This window comes from Chironomus tepperi, unplaced genomic scaffold (genome assembly GCF_022539635.2).
Source record: "Chironomus tepperi strain 1889 unplaced genomic scaffold, CSIRO-AGI_Ctep_v1 contig_465, whole genome shotgun sequence".
NCBI lineage: Eukaryota > Metazoa > Arthropoda > Insecta > Diptera > Chironomidae > Chironomus > Chironomus tepperi.
In genome coordinates, this window is record NW_027226587.1 from 693,747 (window position 1) to 711,708 (window position 17,962).

The 17,962-nt window shown below is 30.2% G+C and overlaps 2 protein-coding genes across 2 annotated transcripts; one reads left to right on the top strand and one right to left on the bottom strand.

The window, feature by feature from the left end:
* The first annotated feature begins 3,226 nt into the window (after positions 1-3,226).
* Osi10a (Osiris 10a) lies at positions 3,227-7,044 on the top strand. The gene is made up of 3 exons (XM_070651594.1): positions 3,227-3,513; positions 5,157-5,341; positions 6,569-7,044. The coding sequence occupies exons 1-3, from the start codon at positions 3,227-3,229 to the stop codon at positions 7,042-7,044; spliced, it is 948 nt and encodes a 315-aa protein (XP_070507695.1).
* A 3,384-nt stretch (positions 7,045-10,428) lies between these two features.
* Osi11 (Osiris 11) lies at positions 10,429-11,217 on the bottom strand. Its single transcript, XM_070651595.1, has one exon. It carries the CDS (start codon positions 11,215-11,217, stop codon positions 10,429-10,431), a length of 789 nt encoding a protein of 262 aa, XP_070507696.1.
* Between the last annotated feature and the right edge of the window lie 6,745 nt (positions 11,218-17,962).

Consider the following 17,962-nt stretch of genomic DNA (forward strand, 5'->3'; position numbering starts at 1 on the left):
GTATTTTTCTTAATTAGTTATTTTGTAAAGCTTATGTCATCAACATCCTTTTTCCCTAACTCTAGGGGAAATGAAACATAGTAACTACAAAGTAAATATTCAAACGACTATAAAGAAATATTAAACACGTTTCTTTAACTAATAAACTCAAAGTAAAAAAATTGTCCTCTTCGTTTAACAGCCTCGAGATGAAATGAAATTAAAAAGCTTCTAATGAAGTTGCTGATTCAATGAGCTTTTACAGTCTTAATGAATAATAGAGAATTACAGCTTTCCAAGGAAAATAGTTTGAATAAGAAAATCTCACGTTTATATTAATATCACATCTACATCACAGACAAAGTTTCAGAGTCGCATAATCCATTAAAAGTGAAACGTCTGCAAATTCCAGTCATTCAAATTCTATTAAGACGAAAAACTTTGAAATTCATTATTGTACATGATGCAATCACGAGTTTAATAAACTATGAGGATTTGACTCAACTCAAGCAGAAATTCATAAAGCTCTTTAATATATTTAATCATTTTTGAAACTTTTTCAAGCAATGTTTTGTTTGTACATTGAAATGTCCTCTGTAAACATCTATGGAAACTAAATTCACCAATTAAAAGCTAAGTAAGCATAAAAATAGGAACAATAATGCTTACAACGGCAAAAATTATTAAGATAAATAAAAGGTCAATACACCTACTTCACAAATATTATAAGAGATCAAAGAAACTATTAAAGTTCATCTGATTTTTGCTAAAGGTTGTTTTAAGTGCCAAATTGAAAACGTAAATAAATTTCTTACTACAGAGTAAAAATAAATTTGTCAAAAATCAATTAGGAAGAATCAAAAATTTTAGGCAATTTTTAATAAAAGTTGAGGGTTAAAAATGAACAGTTATGAACAGTACATATGATTGACGAGCATCTGTCAGTTTAACGTTCAAACCAAAAATTTGTCCAAAATAATTGACAATGCCAGAAACAGAATCAAATCGAAAGCATTTTGTTGCCAACTATGTTCCACCATAAGTATACAGTAAATAAGAAATTAGGAAACAGTATACAGTACACAGTATACAGTACACAGTATACAGTAAATAAGAAATTAGGAAGTTATATAACGCTTGGAAAGGGAGGGGGGATGTGATGGGTTAATTACAGTTTTATTACGGAGGATATACTTTGGTTCACGATTATGTTAAAAAGCGTTATGGTAGAAGAGGTTCTGAACTCGAAGTGGACTCGGATTTTGTATGGAAAATTCAACTCAGATCGACTTAACTTCATATAAAATTTGAGTTGACTACGAGCTTAAGAGAGGTTGTTCCTATCATTACGTAATTTCCAAACCTCCCTTATCTTATTTTGAAGAAGTTTCTCGACTTTCTAGGAATGAGAATCAAATTTCCTTAATTTTTCATCGAGTTATACAACTTTGTTCATGTCTCTCGATGAATGAATTTGATATTGTGGTTAATGGTCCTTTTGGAATGTTTGAGATTGACAATTTTTTTGTAGAGACTTCAAGATGATTCCATAAAAATGACGTAAAAGGATGAAAACATTTATTGACTTAGCAATACTTTCAATTTTTGTCAACAATATTATTTAATAGAAAGTTCTTACCAAATCTGAACAATTACTCAATAAACCATTCATTAATTCCTAGACATGTTATTTAATAAAAAACTTTGCGCAACATAATATTTGGATAACAAACTCTCCTTCCATCATGCAATCGCGTTATTTGTTTTTTGAGACAAAATATTATGTAATGACAATAATAATTACAAAAACTGAGTCAATGGAAAATTCCTTTCATGTTACCCACGATTTTAATTCTATTATTTACAATTTATTATTTTTCATGAGACACAAAGACGACGAAAAAATAAAGAAAGTGAACGCTGATTAATTCGGAGAAGAAATGACATCATGATCTCATCTTCCGTGACGCATTAATTAGCGAAAAATAAAAAATATGTTAATGTTTTAAATGATTAACTTTTAGCCTGAGAAAATTTGAGGAAGTTTATGTTCTCTCGCATCCTCTCATTTCACCAACATCACTTGACAGCTTCTCATGTGACCGTGAAATTAATATTACTTATTATCAACAAACAATCTTACTTTACTTTTTCGTAATATTTTCTTATTGTAAGAGATTTTTTGTTTCACATGCGATAAATTCGCAAAAATAAAAAAAAGGCAATAAAGAGTGAAAGTTTCTACCTTCTTTGCAATTCTTTCTTTTCAACGTTCAGATTTAATCAAATTATTTTTCTCTCTGCTTTTTTTCTGAAGAAAAAAAAAATAAAAATTGTTTTATAATTTTTGTTGTGTGTCTGTTGCTCAGATCTTGTTGAAATTCGACAAAAAAAAAACTTTTAACTATTTAAGTAGTGAGAGTTCACCAGACCACAGCATTCAGTCGACTTACAGTTTATAATGGGACCAGAACATACCAGGCAAGGAGCTTCCTTCAAGAGCAGAGTATGCTAAAAGTAACGCTCATGAGCATGCTCATCTAGTATATTTAAGTTGAGCGAGCTCTCGATAGCATGCTCTTTGCCTGTTTTGGCTATTGTCGGCTTATTGTCTTTACCTTACAGAGGGAGACTGTGGACCGCATTTCAACTGCATATGATTCGAAAAAGGGCAGGTTTCAAAAATTTATCCTGCTGAATCTCAAACCCACGACAGCTTGGTTAGTTTAATAATAAGGTATCGAAGTGCAAGATCATTCCAGCTTCGAGCCACCTTGACTCATATTCATATCAAACTAAATTAAATCGTTGAATTTACGAATGTTTAACATGTCAGCTAACATAATTGTTAATCAAATAAATTTAAACTTGTACAAAATTAACAATAAATTTACAACTTTTACACAATTAAAACTCAACCTCATCATGCTTAAGTCAACAACTCTAGTAACAAAAATGTGAGGCAGTCGGCGTGTTTCATAATATAACAATTGAATTCAATTGAGTTTGGGAAAAATGTTAATATGTGCACTCAGATGGATCATGAAGCCATGTCTGCAACAATATATATTTCACAGTTTCACCCTTAAAGCACTTCAGTCTATCGTTTTAACCTCGTGCTATAGTGTATCATGCTCGCAAATTATGAATCTCGAATAAAGTTTTTACTTTTTTTAGTGAATTTTTTTAAATCCAATGCAATTTTTAAAAAACAAATATTAAAGTGTACAAAAAGAACAATTTCAAAATGTTAGCACAAACAATTGCATTCAACCTTATCGTTGTCCTTTTATTGGACACAGTCTACTGTGAAAAACAAACGTTTCAATTCAATACGTTTGGTTATTGCCTTAAACAAAATGATAAACCAAATATAGTTAAATGTGCTGGACAGCAAATGCTGGAAACATTAGAAACGTTTAATAACATGGAAAACTTTACCCTAACCAATGGTTTAGTGCTATCAAGGGATGATAGCGTGATGGGACGAAGCAATCCGATAAACTTTTTAGAGCAAGATCCCAGTGATATAAGGTTTGTAGATGTGCAAATAAGCTTTTTTGAATAAGTTCATGTGTATATCCAATAAGTAATCTTTTGCTGTCAGATTTTGTGATAAAAATGCTTTTTTTTTGCATACGAAAGGAAGCATGTGTAGCATTCATACATAAAGAATCATTTGTTGAGTACTTCATAAATTCTTATTTTGATGAAAATTTACAATTCAAAAGGATTTAACTCGTGTAGAATGGAAATTGTGAATCTTTTATGCAGAGATTCGTAAACTGATTAGATGTCGCATTTTTCATGCATTGAAATTTACACAAAAATGACTTTAAAGTGCTCGAATTGTTTTCAAAGGAATTTTCCTTTTAGAAATTAAAAAAATATAGTTGAGCAGTTGCAGACCTATTTTTTCAGCCGGCAAAGGATTCGTTATTTTTAATTAAAGAGTAAATAATTATTTCCTTCCTTTTTAATCCCAAAAAATATAAATTTCAAGACGGTTTCTAAACAAAAATGTTCGTTTTCAACCCAATAAGCATGCATCTAGATAAATGTGTCACATGGGATCAAGCGTAATAATAAAATTAAACAGATTAAGAGTTGAAGATTGTAGAGTTCTGGCAATTATATAAAGTAGAAATGAGGTCCATTTGGCAATTTTTTTAAAATTTTAAGTAATATCACGGTTCATATATTAAAAATTATGAATGGAAATTATTTGAATTCGAAAAGCAAGGCTTTTACTTACGTTACTTATTAAAATTATGTTTCTTTGAAAAGTTTTAAAGGAAACGGCAGCCAGGAGCTCTAAAAGCTACCTGGCGCAGTAGAGTGATGTAAAAATTTTTTTTGACATTTTTACAGTCAGCTTATTGTGTGGACAAAGAATTTGTACAAACTAGGTAACAGAGCCAGAAACCAAGTTAGATGGATAGCCTTTTGTTTTATCCTAAGCTCATCATAGGAACATGACTACAATAAGTAAGTATGTAGAGCTTAGGTTACAACAAAAGTCTTTCGATCTGACTCTGCTTCTGACCTTGTCATCTAGATTGTACAAACTGTCCTTACGTTAAGCTGACATTTTTTTTAATCACTGTTCTGAATCATGTTGCTGTTCAAGCTCATGGTCACCGTTTCCCTTGTCTTATGAACCCGAAGCATGAGTCTTATAATAAACTTGCGTTTCTATCCCAGCAATGACAAAAGCAAGGATAGTAATTTAGAATTAATTATCCTAATGCAATATCGACTCAAATTATTGCTGCGCTCATAAAACTCTACATTAATGAAAACACAACTTAATAAAATAATTTCTCAATTTAGTTCCTTAGTTGCTATCAATATCAACCTTGATCAATTCCCAATCTATCACTAGTCATGTGGCAAAAGCAATCAACACTTTATATGTGTTCAATAAGCAACAAATTCTGTACACTTCTTATTTTATATGGAAAAGTGTTTGCATTGACTTTAAGCCTTTAATTCCCATGAAGATTGATGAAAAATAAACACATGTACCTTTCGATTACTTCTGTTGAGAAAGTTTGGATTCTGACGCATGTAGACGCAAATTTTTGGTCAATATTGTATGCTCCTAATTGATTTGTTTGTTGAACTTCATGGAAGGATATAATGTAAATAAATTACAATTCAAATTACATTTTTAGGACATTGCTAGAGAATGCAGGACTTGCCGTCAGTCATAGAACATTACAATATGATATGAGTCGAATTCATCCAGGACTACAACTACGAATAGGACCTACAATGCAAGGTGGCTTGTTGGAATTTGTCGTAGATCCGGAAAGTCAGTATGACGAGAGATCGCATAGCTTGCATGAAGAGTCAACAGGTAATTAAGCTTATTTTTAATTAATCCGGAAATTCACAGGCCAAATAATTCATTAAGTCAAGAGACAATGAGTCTGATTATATAATATTAATTTTTTGCCGGCAATTGTTGCATGACATTTCTTTATAGACTTTGAAAGCCACTGTGAAATGAAATAAAAGCTTTTTTGTATACGAGAAAAAAATCTAGTACGCACATGGCATATACTCATGCCACTCATTATTAAAGCTAAAATGCTTTTTGTGCTTTCGTTCATCATTTATAAATAATTTCGTAAAGCATTGTGTTTTTACATGCTTAATTCATTACTTTCTTATGAAAAAAAGATTAGAGCTTAATTCGACCAATGCTTGTGCCTTCCGAGAATTTCATCAGATGTTTTTTTCTCATTGTCTAAATTTACTTAGGATCACATTTGCGTACTTTAAGGATAAATTTAGACATTCACATGCATTCACACTTATTTTATTATGTAAGATTTGTCACGTAGATGAGCACATTATGGCAATATTAAGTTACATCGTTCTTTGAAGATTTTTATTGGTATAAGAGTCAGTCAACTCAAGCAGTGTGCAATAAAATTTAAGAAAATTAAATAAAGAATCAAGTTAAGAATGTGAAAAAACTTTTCCTATATTTGCATTGTTGTTAAAGTTTAAAGTAGAGACTTAAGAACTATTTTTGAAAAAAGCTAAGAAATTTTTGTTGAAAACTTGATAATTTGAAAGAATTTAAAGTTTTAAATTGAAATATGTTTACAAAAAATATCAAAAGAATTTAACAAAATAGAATTTTTTTAGAAACTTTAATAGTAGAGCTTTAGGGAATCTTCAGAACATTTTTTAGATTCCTAAAAACAACTGAAATCATTGTTGAATAAAAAAGTTTAATTTCAACATTAAAATCCAAAACAAAACCTACAACAAATTCTTACAAAACAACAAGAATTACATAGGTAAACATTTTCCAAGTTGAGATTTACATTAAAGAACTTTCAGATAACAAAAATTCATGAAAAACAAACAAAATTGTTAACTTTTTATAACTTTTGGATTTATGAATGAAAGCAATCTTAAAGAAAATATTTCCATTCAATTTTAGAACATTTGAGAAATATTGTCTTGCCTTGGGTATCTAAATCTTGATATTATTCTTTCATTCTACAAAATCTTATTGAGCCTGCACAATGAAAACTTTTCTTTTATCTCTGTCTGTTTACATTTCTAGCTCGCGTTGTGACGAGAAAGTTTGTTCTTCCTTTTCTTTTGGGACTTAAATTCAATTTAGCAACATTATTGCCACTAATTTTGGGAGCAATTATCTTAATAAGTAAAAAAGCAGCATTTCTGTCCAAACTTGCATTGTTTATAACCGGTTTCTTTGGCGCTGGTGGATTATATGCTCTTGGTGGCGGATTGGGAGATAATGGATACGCACATAGCTATGGATATCGACCTGTATATGCGGATAATGTTCATGGTGTTCATCATCAACAAACGTTTGCTTCACCATATAAAATAATAGAACAAAATTTACCAAGAGATGAACGTCCCGATGACAATTTTTATGACTATGAGAAGCAACAGCTGCTTAAAGATAGAACGGCGAGATTATATGAACGTGAAGTTGACCATGACAAACATACAAAGTTTAGATCTAATCAAAGAAATTTTGTTTGGCATACAAATTCTAATTCGAATTAAATTTATTGTCTCTTGTGGATTAGGGAATTGAATTTTTCAATTTTTCTTTAAAGAGTTTGTAAAATCTCATTTTTATTCCTTGAAAAATATTATATTTGATTAAAATTAAATAAATAATAAGCCAAATGAAATCCCGGAATTGATCCAGTTTGAGCAATTATATAAAAGGAAGATCCGCTGGGAAATCATAAAAAAATTTTGATGGTCGCTACCCAAACCTCAGATTTAAACTGTTTACAAACAAGCAAAATCCATCAAAAATCAGCAACCAAAACCTCAAACTTCCCTCCAAAAACTAACTGCAAATGTGAAAATCTACCAAACTTAAAATGAGCATTTAATTCAATTTTAACTAACTATCGTGTGAATACTAATCATATTATAAAAAAACTAAAGTAAGAACCTCAATAAATAATATTATTGAAAACTCATCCAACCATCTTTTTTGCATTTAACTTTTCTTTTTCATTTCCACACTATGCTGTTATCATGAAAAACTTTTGAGATTGAAAAACTTTTTCTTTTTTACTATTTTCTTCTAAAAACGCTCTTAATTGGACTATGAAAAAATAAAGTTAATTGAAATTCATGAAATATGAAAGGTAGGGGAAAAGAAATTAGAGTTTCACTTTGTTCTTGATTATCTTTAGGTACAATTTAATTGCTCGTTTAAATGGTTTCATACCATACAATCATTTTCGCATATTACATCGATTAAGCTCTCATGTATGTTTTCTTTTACTGATTATTACTTTTGGCACAGTAAGTCAAAAAGTATAGATTCAAAAGTAAAGTACATATGAAATCATATCATTAAGTTTTTCTTCCCATGACAATCTTTGAGATGACATTTTCCCTTTTATTCTCATAAAATTTATTCGAGTACGAGACTTTAAAGCTATAAACGAGTTTGAGATGCATTTTGAGTTGGATGGTAGAAGAGCGTCGTTTTGTTAATAAACCCTGATTGGACAACTTGACATGATGTCGAGTTAATGACTAGACATACGGTTGACTAATGTGCGACATGCTCAATACCGGGCATATTCAGGGGTCAATCCTTGGGTTTTTCTTGAAAAAGTTTCAAAATTACATTAAATTTTAAACCTCCTTTACCCCTCTCATAGAACTTCTAGATACGCCCCTGGTTCTATACCTTACTTAACTGCTAAATATCACTTGCTGGGGGGTATTTGGGAAAGGGTCAATCCCCCCTCTTATGACAAAATTCTTCAACTTCTAGGGGTTCTTAAGTCAAAAATCCCAAAACCCTCCAACCCTCAACATCAAAGCTAAACAAATTTGAACTAAAATAACTAAATATTCCAAAAAAAAGCCAAAACATGTAAGATACGAATACTTTATACCAAAAAACAGTAACATTCATTTGTCGTCCGTTATTGACCACCAACAATTCTTGGCTCCACATGCTTTTTATTACCCAATATCTCAACAACCCCCTGCCAGACAGAAAAACCATCAACATAATCAAAACTACAGTCATAAAACAAAATAAAAAAAAACTAAGCCAAAAAAATAAATGAATAAATTTTTGTGCATATCTCCACCTATATTTTCACGTCTGTTGACTCCATGTCCCCATAATTAAAGTCATCATCATGTTTATGAGAAGCAATGATGACATTATTGAAGACATAAGTACTGCGTAAAATAAGAAGAAAGTAAAAGAAGAGAAAAAATAACTTTTACCTTTTTTTGCTCGCAATCGCATATGTTTAAGCATTTTCGGTACTATTTGGATGTGACAAATTATTTAGATTACTAGAACATCAACCTTTAATGTCAGTCTAGAGAAACAAAGAAGCAATTTGTTAACATATGACATATGAACATCAATTTTTACGGCAGGTATAAAATAACATCATTTTTGTCAAAATCTGTATAGTTTTACTTTTGTTTTCATAGTGAGGTGACATATGGCAGTGCAAAAGAACAGAATGAATTTAAAAAGTTTTACATTGAGAATTTTACTCGTTTCATCAATCTTATCAGTCATCCTTGCATCACCAACAACGATAACAGCACCGCCTATTACAAAAAATACTGTGACAGATGAGAAGGATGATCTTAAACAATTTTTAGGACATTGCTTACACAAGGGCAATGTATCGAAATGTCTAAAAAATCGTATTGTTGAATTGATTGATGAATCTATCATGAACAATGATGAATGGAGTACAAATTTCTTTAATATGAAAATATCTTTAAATAAAAATCCAGAATTTAAAGATTTAGAACCATCAGCAGATCAGAGTCGTACATTTGAGGATGTGATAAGTCAAAAGTTAAAAAGTTTAATGGAATCACGTGTTGTACAAGTAAAGTTATCAGATGAGGATGCAAACAATGATGCTGGCAAGAATTCTAATGAAGCATCAAATACTGAAGCAAGAAAGAAAAAGGACGGAAAGCATGGAAATCATATGATGATGATGAGTGGTGAATTTTAATAATCCAATTATATTTAACATATTTTTTAAAGAATTATTCGAGCTTTAAAATTATTTTTAACATATTATTAGGAATGGCTGTTATGGCGATGATGATACAACTATTTTTGTCTAAAGTAGCATTCCTGTCTGGTGCCGCTCTTTTAATTGCCAAGATTGCATTGCTGTTTTCAACACTGGTAAGATCTCTATCTTATTTATCTATGTTATATGCTGTGCGTTGTACAATAACCCACATTTTATGCATCAATAAATTTTCCAGCACAGACTTTACTGATACTTAATTCTTTTAATATCTTCTTCCCCCTGTTTCTCACATCGCATAACTCAGAGTGGCCTAAAAAAGTCTGGCGGTAGTGGTGGATCGGAACATGTTGTTTATTCAGCTGATATTGCAAAACAAGGATGGCAACGCAGGTATTCATCTCCAAAGTATCAAAATTATGCACAAAATAATATACCGAAATCTTTTATTGATCTTCAAAGTATTCAAAGTATAACACCAACAATTCCGCAAGCCCAAATGCCTCACACAGATGATGATCTAGCATATCGGGGTCACCCAGCAATGACAAGCTACGATGGTGTGTAAAAATGATAAAAAAAAGCTATAGGGAGCTGAAAAGAAGGTGACTCGACAAAATTGAAACGCTCAACAATTTTCTTTTTTCATTTTTTTAATTTATGTTATCGATTTTAGTATTTTTAATAATTTATTTTTTTTTATTTTATTATAATAAATAATTTAAAGTAATTAGTAGAGCAATTATGAATTTTGACACGAATCTTCAATATGGAGTATTCGATAGACAAATTAGATATTTAGAGCAATAATAAATAAATATTTTTTTTTAAATCTTTAAATCAAAGTTGTCATCGTGTTGAGAATGAATTTCATTGTCTAAATGTTTATTTAATGTGTATGTCCACGATATGCTCTATCTTGCATAAGCATATCGACATCATCACCTAAGCTTCTGTGATATTGATTTTCATGTCCATCATAATCTCCTCCATGTGATGAGGAATATGTGTGACTATTTTGAACATGTGGATGTTTAACGATCTCATATGTTGTCTTTTCATGTCCTTCTGGTGTTACCAATTTCTTTAATCCAATAATGGCACTGATGACAAGTGCAATTTTACCAATAATTAAGGCTTTACCAGCAACAATGGCAATTGAGTGATAAACCATTGTTAAAATACCTCCTTTAATGGCCATAGCTGCAATAAATGGTCCCAAATATTTCTTCATCTTTTTACGACCTTCTTCAACAAGTCTTGGTGTATCACTTGATGCAAGTAGACGTGGAACATTAACAGCAACTTGATGTGTATCCATAAATTTATTAATTCCTTTTACAAGCATGGCATCAATTTTTTCTGATGGCAAATTCATTGTTTCATCACTATCAAATTCAATCAATCCACCAGAACGTCCTGAATTTTCAGTATCAATATCTTCACCTTCTTTTTTCACAATCGATAATCCATCAGTAATTTTAATGTTTGGCAACTTAAGTGCACGTTCGGTGAGTTTTAATGCTTGAACTTTCATACATTTTAAAAGTTCATCACTATTTTCACATACATTATAAATTTTTTTCACTGCACGAAATGCACTTTCAGCAGGTGATGATGAGACATGTGCAACAAATGTTATGAGAAGAATACTTGAGATAACTTTGAATGATGCCATAACTATTAAATTTTATTAAATTTGTTTAAAATGTTCTAAATTTATAATACACAATGCACTGACTGATGATGATTGATGCAATATGCAATAAGCTTTAAATACAACTGATGGAAAAACCTCAAAATGCAATCAAAATATACCCCGGCTCAGGCTTTGGTGGGTAATCTTCTTGTTTAGCACAAATGTATAACGAACGTTAATAAAAAAAAGAAGAGAGGAGATAAGCGTAATAGTAATGTTCATAAGAAGGGGAAGAATAATCCAAATGATTGCATTTGAAAATGCACATTCGAAATGTTTCCAGAGCGTGTAATTTTCTTTAGATTTCTTAACACAATTTGTTGATAACCAAATGCATATATACAGTAGGTGCACTAATGTGTTAGAATAATTATTTACAATCATTTTGCACTCACTAACTCATTTCACTTTACTATATGCTTCTGTTTTTCTTCTTAATTTATTTTTTATACAAAAACAATTTATTTAAAATAATTTAGGAATGTAATTCAATATTGTTGTGGATAAGGCGCATTTTGCTTTAAGCAATAGAATGGAATATTAGATTTTTAGCTCATATGCAGCAGTTAATTGTGAATTCTGGAGTTTTAGGTTCGGTATCAATACTTGCTGTTATTCCTATTATTAGTCAATTATAAATAGGGTTTGGCAAAGGCCTGCATTTAATGGAATTTTGATGCACAAACCTACAGATTTTAGCTGTACCTTTTTGTTAATTCAAGGCAACTGGTCTGCGTTTATTGTCTGTAGACCTACAGTTTTAGAATATCCTAGCTACAACACGTTCTAACATTTTGCGTTGCCTAGTTCTTAGCTCCCATCATTAAGCTGCTACACTTAAGAAACCGAAGTGTCTAAACTTCAGGGATTCGATCCCAATAGTTCAAATTACATACCAACTTTCATAACCTGCACGTTGCTAACTGAGCTATTTTGCATCTTCAACATGTATCTAAATTCTTCAATTTATAATCCTAACCGTAAGTTCCATCATTAATAAAATAAGGTGAAATGCCATAAAATGTCAAAGAAATAAGTTGTTCAGAAAATAAACTTTTTGAGGTAAGCATGTAACAAGCATCTCCCATTGGGACATTGTTTATATTGTCCACCTACAAAGCTTTTTGTCTTGGTCACAATAACCTCGGATTAAATCGCCTTCTCGATTTTTCCTTCTGGAAGTAATCAAATGCGTGTTTATAAATTGCTTTTTTTTCTACTTCGATTAATGGATAATTGTAATTTGAAACTATAGTCTTATAAAACTCATTATGCGACTGTTCTAGAGCAAGTGATGACAAAGTTTCAGCAAAAAAGAACTTTAAAGGTAAAATTTTTATTTTCACTTTTAAAATTATAATTAAAATTCAAAAGTTTCTTATTATCAAAAATAAATGAAAGAGTTTATTAGAATTTATTTTAAACAAAAATAAATATTCAATATTCAAGGAATTTTTCAACTGAAAACTTTTGCTTTAAATAATTTGTGTATTTTTAAAAGTTTAATAATTTTGAATGAAAAATAAGATTTTTTTATCATCATTGATAAATTGACTCGTTATATTTATTGTTCAGGCTGAGAAACTAGACGGTAATATCAGTAATTCCTTACAAGACTTTCTAGTCTGGGTTTCAGGATTTGCCAAGACCAAGACTTCAAAATATTCCCTTGTATTCTCAGTGTTGTTCTCAATATCAAAAATACGTTAAAATCGTGACCTCGTTATGAGCCGGGTAACTTGGCATCCTGTCTAGTTAAAAACTAGACATACAGTAGACTAATGACATTTTCTCCTAATTATTAAAACTTTTCTAAGAAAAGTTACCAGACTGTTTATATTACAAAGAACCCGACAAACTGTAAATAATTAAATCTCATAATTGTTAATTTAATAATGCTGCTAAAAAATGAATCATGTTACGCATAATGATGTTTTCACTTAAAAATCATAAAAAAGAGAAAAATTATTCATCTTCAGTCTTTGGAAAGCTCCTTGGATGCCGTTTACTTTTGCGTGCTTTAAAAATTTTCACTTTGAAATCGATTTCGTTTTTCTTTCTTTAATTTCAATCTCTTTTGACAAGCAATTAAGTCTGTTCGTTATGTTTTTCATGTAGATATTCAATATTTTACGGTGTTCGTCTTATCGTCCTCTTATCAAAAACATTGTCATTAAATTTTTTTTATTGTTTTTTCTTCAATTCACACGCAAATCATTCATCCATTATATTTCGTCTTGTTCTCTCATATTCAATCTGATTGGAATTTTTTTTACAGCTTTTTTTGTGTTCTTCGTATTCAAAATCAATGAAGCATTTCATCAGCTTTACCAATGAAGCAGTTATACCATAAAATTGTGTGTGCAATGGAATGATTGAAGCACATCTGATGTAAAAAAGACGACGAAAAAGTGCCATCATTAATTCATCAAATTTAAAAGCGTCAATTCATTTAAATCTAACGATCTCAGCTCATTCTCATCTCACTGTTGAATCAAAACGACGGGGAAATGAAAATGATATGTCATCAGCACAAAATTGTAATCGAATCTTCGAATTTTACTGATGCTTTTCATTTTATCTCTATGAAAAATGAATGTGTGGCAATATGAGGTCTCATTTCATTCCCTCGAGCATTCATTCATAAAGACTTTTGCCTTTAAGCCGTTCATAAATCATGCCTGTAGAGACTATACACAAATTTTTTGGTATTGATATGAACATTTTTACTTACGAGAAGGTTAATACAGCAGTGAAAAGCTTCACTCAAGTTATTAGAATGAATAAAACATGAACTTTTTGGGGATAAAAAATTGTTCACATAAAGAAATTATATTAGAACCAAAAGACTTTAAGGTTAAAAGCTCAAGGGTACAACCATATGGGCATAAAGTAATATATTTTAATATTTTAAGGGTAAGGTAGGGATAATGATACTTTTTTGTAGTCTTTTAAACTGTAATTACACTTATAAATACTCATCTACTGGGGTAATTCTCGGAAGGATTTATTTTTCAACCAACTAAAATTTATTTAAATGCTGTAAAGTGCTCTTTACTTTAATCGTGATAACTTAACCTTATGGAATTCACAGTGGGAGATATTTAACCCTTAACATTGAAAATAAAACTGTTAAAAGGCCTTGTGCTATTGGTCGAGGGACTTAAGCGCATGTTTGTATAAAAATAACGGTCAATTTTTTTTTTGAAAATTAACGATCGAAAAAAATTCAAAATTTCAATGGACTAAAAACACGTGAATTTTTTTGTATAGAAAACTTAAAATATCAGTAAGCATTTAACCATGGTTTTAAGCTGCCAAACGAAGCGATAAGCTAGAGGTCTACGATCTCTGGTTGCTGAGATCTTGCGCCTTAGCCAACCAACTAATCAAATTGAAGTTAAAAGCGTCATTTTATTCAAAAATGCGCTAAAAAAATATGTCGATAAATTCGATAAGAATATTTATCCTTTCCTGGAGGATGCTAGTGTGAGAATTCATATTTAAAGGAAGCATAGTAATATATTAGATTTAAAAAGGTGGCCATTCCTTTAGGAAATACTTAAAAAATAAGAATAACTAAGAATTTCAGAAGTTATTTATATTAGAATATTGTTGAATGAATTCCTTAAATTGAATGAATTCCTTTTAAAAAGAACAAGAAATTAATTGAAAACAAAAAGAAAAATGTCTGTAAAATATTTTAAATCTTATTAAATAATAAGAAATTTTGCAGAACAATTTTCTAATAAATTGTTTGAAAAAAGGTTTACGAGATGATATGAACAGTCAATTAATGCGACAAGTTCTACAATTTAATTCACTTTTAATTATTTCTTATCACAATCAAGCAGCAGACAACTCAATTTTCACTTAGAATCATTAAAAAATTGTCTTTACAACAGCTTAAATGTCAAATTTAAACACCCTTTTAATTTACATGTTATATGGAATCGCTCACAGACAGATTGATGATTCTAATAGCATGAATATTTGATATTTTATGAAAATTGTCATGTGACATTTTATTATACTGAATGATATATAGTAAATAGTATATTTTATTAGAAATCTTAAATGTCAATATTAGCTCTGCAAATTTATGACTATTGTTATATATTTTTGTCATAATATATCATTCTTGTTGATTATTATGTTTTTATTAAAATGATAACAATATTATTGGAATTTTTTTAAAAATTAGGGATGGTTGAAAATTTATGGCACAACTAATGAAATGATATGCCTATTTTGATCGACAACCCCAACAAATGCTTCAACTTTAATATAGTTATTATAGTAATGGGAACATCACCTGTTATAGTGCACTAGATAAGATAGATTGAACCCTAGCAGAAATTTAGATCGAATTTTGATACGAATTTGTGACGATAAATGGCCGAAAATTACCCTTAAAGTCATGACTTAATGACATGAGGGCGAATTTCGAAAATTTCAGTTAAAAGCAATTTTTCAGTTCTTCTAGAATTTTAAATGGAGTAGAATTTACCCGAATCGGTTATTCCATACAAAACCTGAGACTGCTTTTAGCTCTATTGTAAGTAAATATTATAATTGCTCCATTATCCCTAACAGACAATAAGCATACTTTCCAATAGGAACGGCAGTACACTCATATTGAGTATGCTCAATATTGTGAGCATACTTATGACCATGAAACTTGTTTGTTCGGGTATCAATAGCAAGTGAATGTTCATTTGATGTCTACTTCTAAAGTATTTTTGTCAATACGAGATTAAAAATAAAAAATTTTAACTCCCATCCAGGGACGTCTAGAGGATAGAAAGAGGAGGGACATAAGGGTCAAATTCTGGCTACGTCTCGACTAGAACTCAATCGTTAATGCCATGGATAGACATAATCATAAAACTTAATGTTTGAACTCAGAATGCATCATATTAGCTGCTGTTTTGCTTTGTTTAATCACCATATGTCACATTAATTCCAAGTATGCGTTTGTCTCATCAGCAATCAGAAAATTACAAGAATTTTTAAACGATTACAAATGCAAATTGCATATTAAAAAGGTCACATCATGAGAAGTCACTTTAAATTAACTCATTTATTAATTCAAAGAAAATTCCGTTAGCAAAAAGGAATTATTTTCCATGGTTTTCAAGTAATTGATTAAATACACCCACACAACAATTCCCTGTAATCAAATGGAGTGAATGAATAGAAAAGAAAGGAAAAAAAACTACCATTTAGTATTACACACGTACGTGTGGTAGCGGAAAAGTAATAATGTAAAGAATGCAAGTTCATGTGCAACATAAAAACTATGTGAAAATTTATCAACGTTAGAAAAAAAATAAAATAAAAAAGAAATGAGGGGGAGTTGTCATAGAAACACTAAATGCATGACAGTAAAGCACGTTACTCGAAATTAGTTCATTCATTACAGCAAATAAACGTAGCCGGATTCATGGAAAAATAGTTTGTGAAAATAAAAGTAAAAGAAATTCTAATAAAGTCAAAATAAAAAAAATTATCGTAAATAGTGCAAAAGTATATGATCGAGTTGAATAAGTTACACGACAGGTGAAATGACCGGTAAAATTTGAGACATATCGCATGGCATAAATTGATATCAATAGAACCCCGAAAGAGTGAAACGCACCCCATATAAACCGTGTCAGATTATCGATATCTTAAATTACAATCGTCTGCCGTTCGGCATAGCACAAAACGGCACACACAGGGGCAGTTTATATGGAACTTTATTGAAAGCAATATTCGTTTTTTGAAAAGAAAAGAATTAAGGATTTAATGTTACTAGTGTTTTTTAATTCGTCAAAGTTAGTTTACAAGTTTCAGTGTTACGACTGAGGTTTAAAGTTTTATAGTTATAAATATCATAAATGTTAGTTAAATACATAATATTTTGTTGAAAAATAATTCGAATATTCTAAAATTGAATGGAAATAGTTGAATATAAAATATTGGATTTTCACCGTTTTCGCAATCGTACTGCGCAGAATCATACATAAATGAACAACTTTCCTTTTATATGTATACACATATATTTGTGATATTTCCACAAACTTGAAAAACACACACAGTATATATTCAATTTTCGAAAGTATTATGAGATTTTAATCAAATTTCGGAGGCTTAATTTGACATTTTCCAGAGACAATTGTCAAAGATTATTACTTATAATTAATTAATTATTCAATACTACATGTGACAAGTTTATGGAAAGAGAAAGTGAATTGGAAATATTGAATGGAAAATAGCTGAATGTTTTTCGAGGTTAGGTTTATGTGTGAGAATTGCAAGAAAATTAAATGAAGTTTAATTAGGAAAATTAATTGACACGAAAGAGTTCGTTCCTCATGAACTTTAACATCCCGTGATTAAACTATCATATACGTACGGTTGACATTTATTAATGTTTAGACAAGCAAAATAAAAAAAAAGTGTTCTTAGAAAGCAAAATATATATTTTGCTATTTTAGGACTCATTGATGACCTTTCGCTACAATACCACATTATAATTTCCACAAATTGTCCACACATATCGTGTACTAAAAAAGAATATTAAAGTCACGAGTATATACATAATATGGTTAGATAATAAACGCGACATATGCTTTAGGTCACTCAAAAAATCCATAATTTCAATTCATCCGCATTGGTCTAGATGTGAATTGTGCTTTCATGATGACTCAATAACTGTGTTTTAGAATGAAAGATTATC

Excerpts from the sequence above, each read along its gene's own strand:
- Osi10a (XM_070651594.1), top strand. The coding sequence starts at position 3,227 with ATGTTAGCACAAACAATTGCATTCAACCTTATCGTTGTCCTTTTATTG. Across the intron at positions 3,514-5,156 it reads CAAGATCCCAGTGATATAAG|GACATTGCTAGAGAATGCAG; the intron begins GTTTGTAGATGT and ends TTACATTTTTAG. Across the intron at positions 5,342-6,568 it reads CTTGCATGAAGAGTCAACAG|CTCGCGTTGTGACGAGAAAG; the intron begins GTAATTAAGCTT and ends TTACATTTCTAG.
- Osi11 (XM_070651595.1), bottom strand. The coding sequence starts at position 11,217 with ATGGCATCATTCAAAGTTATCTCAAGTATTCTTCTCATAACATTTGTT.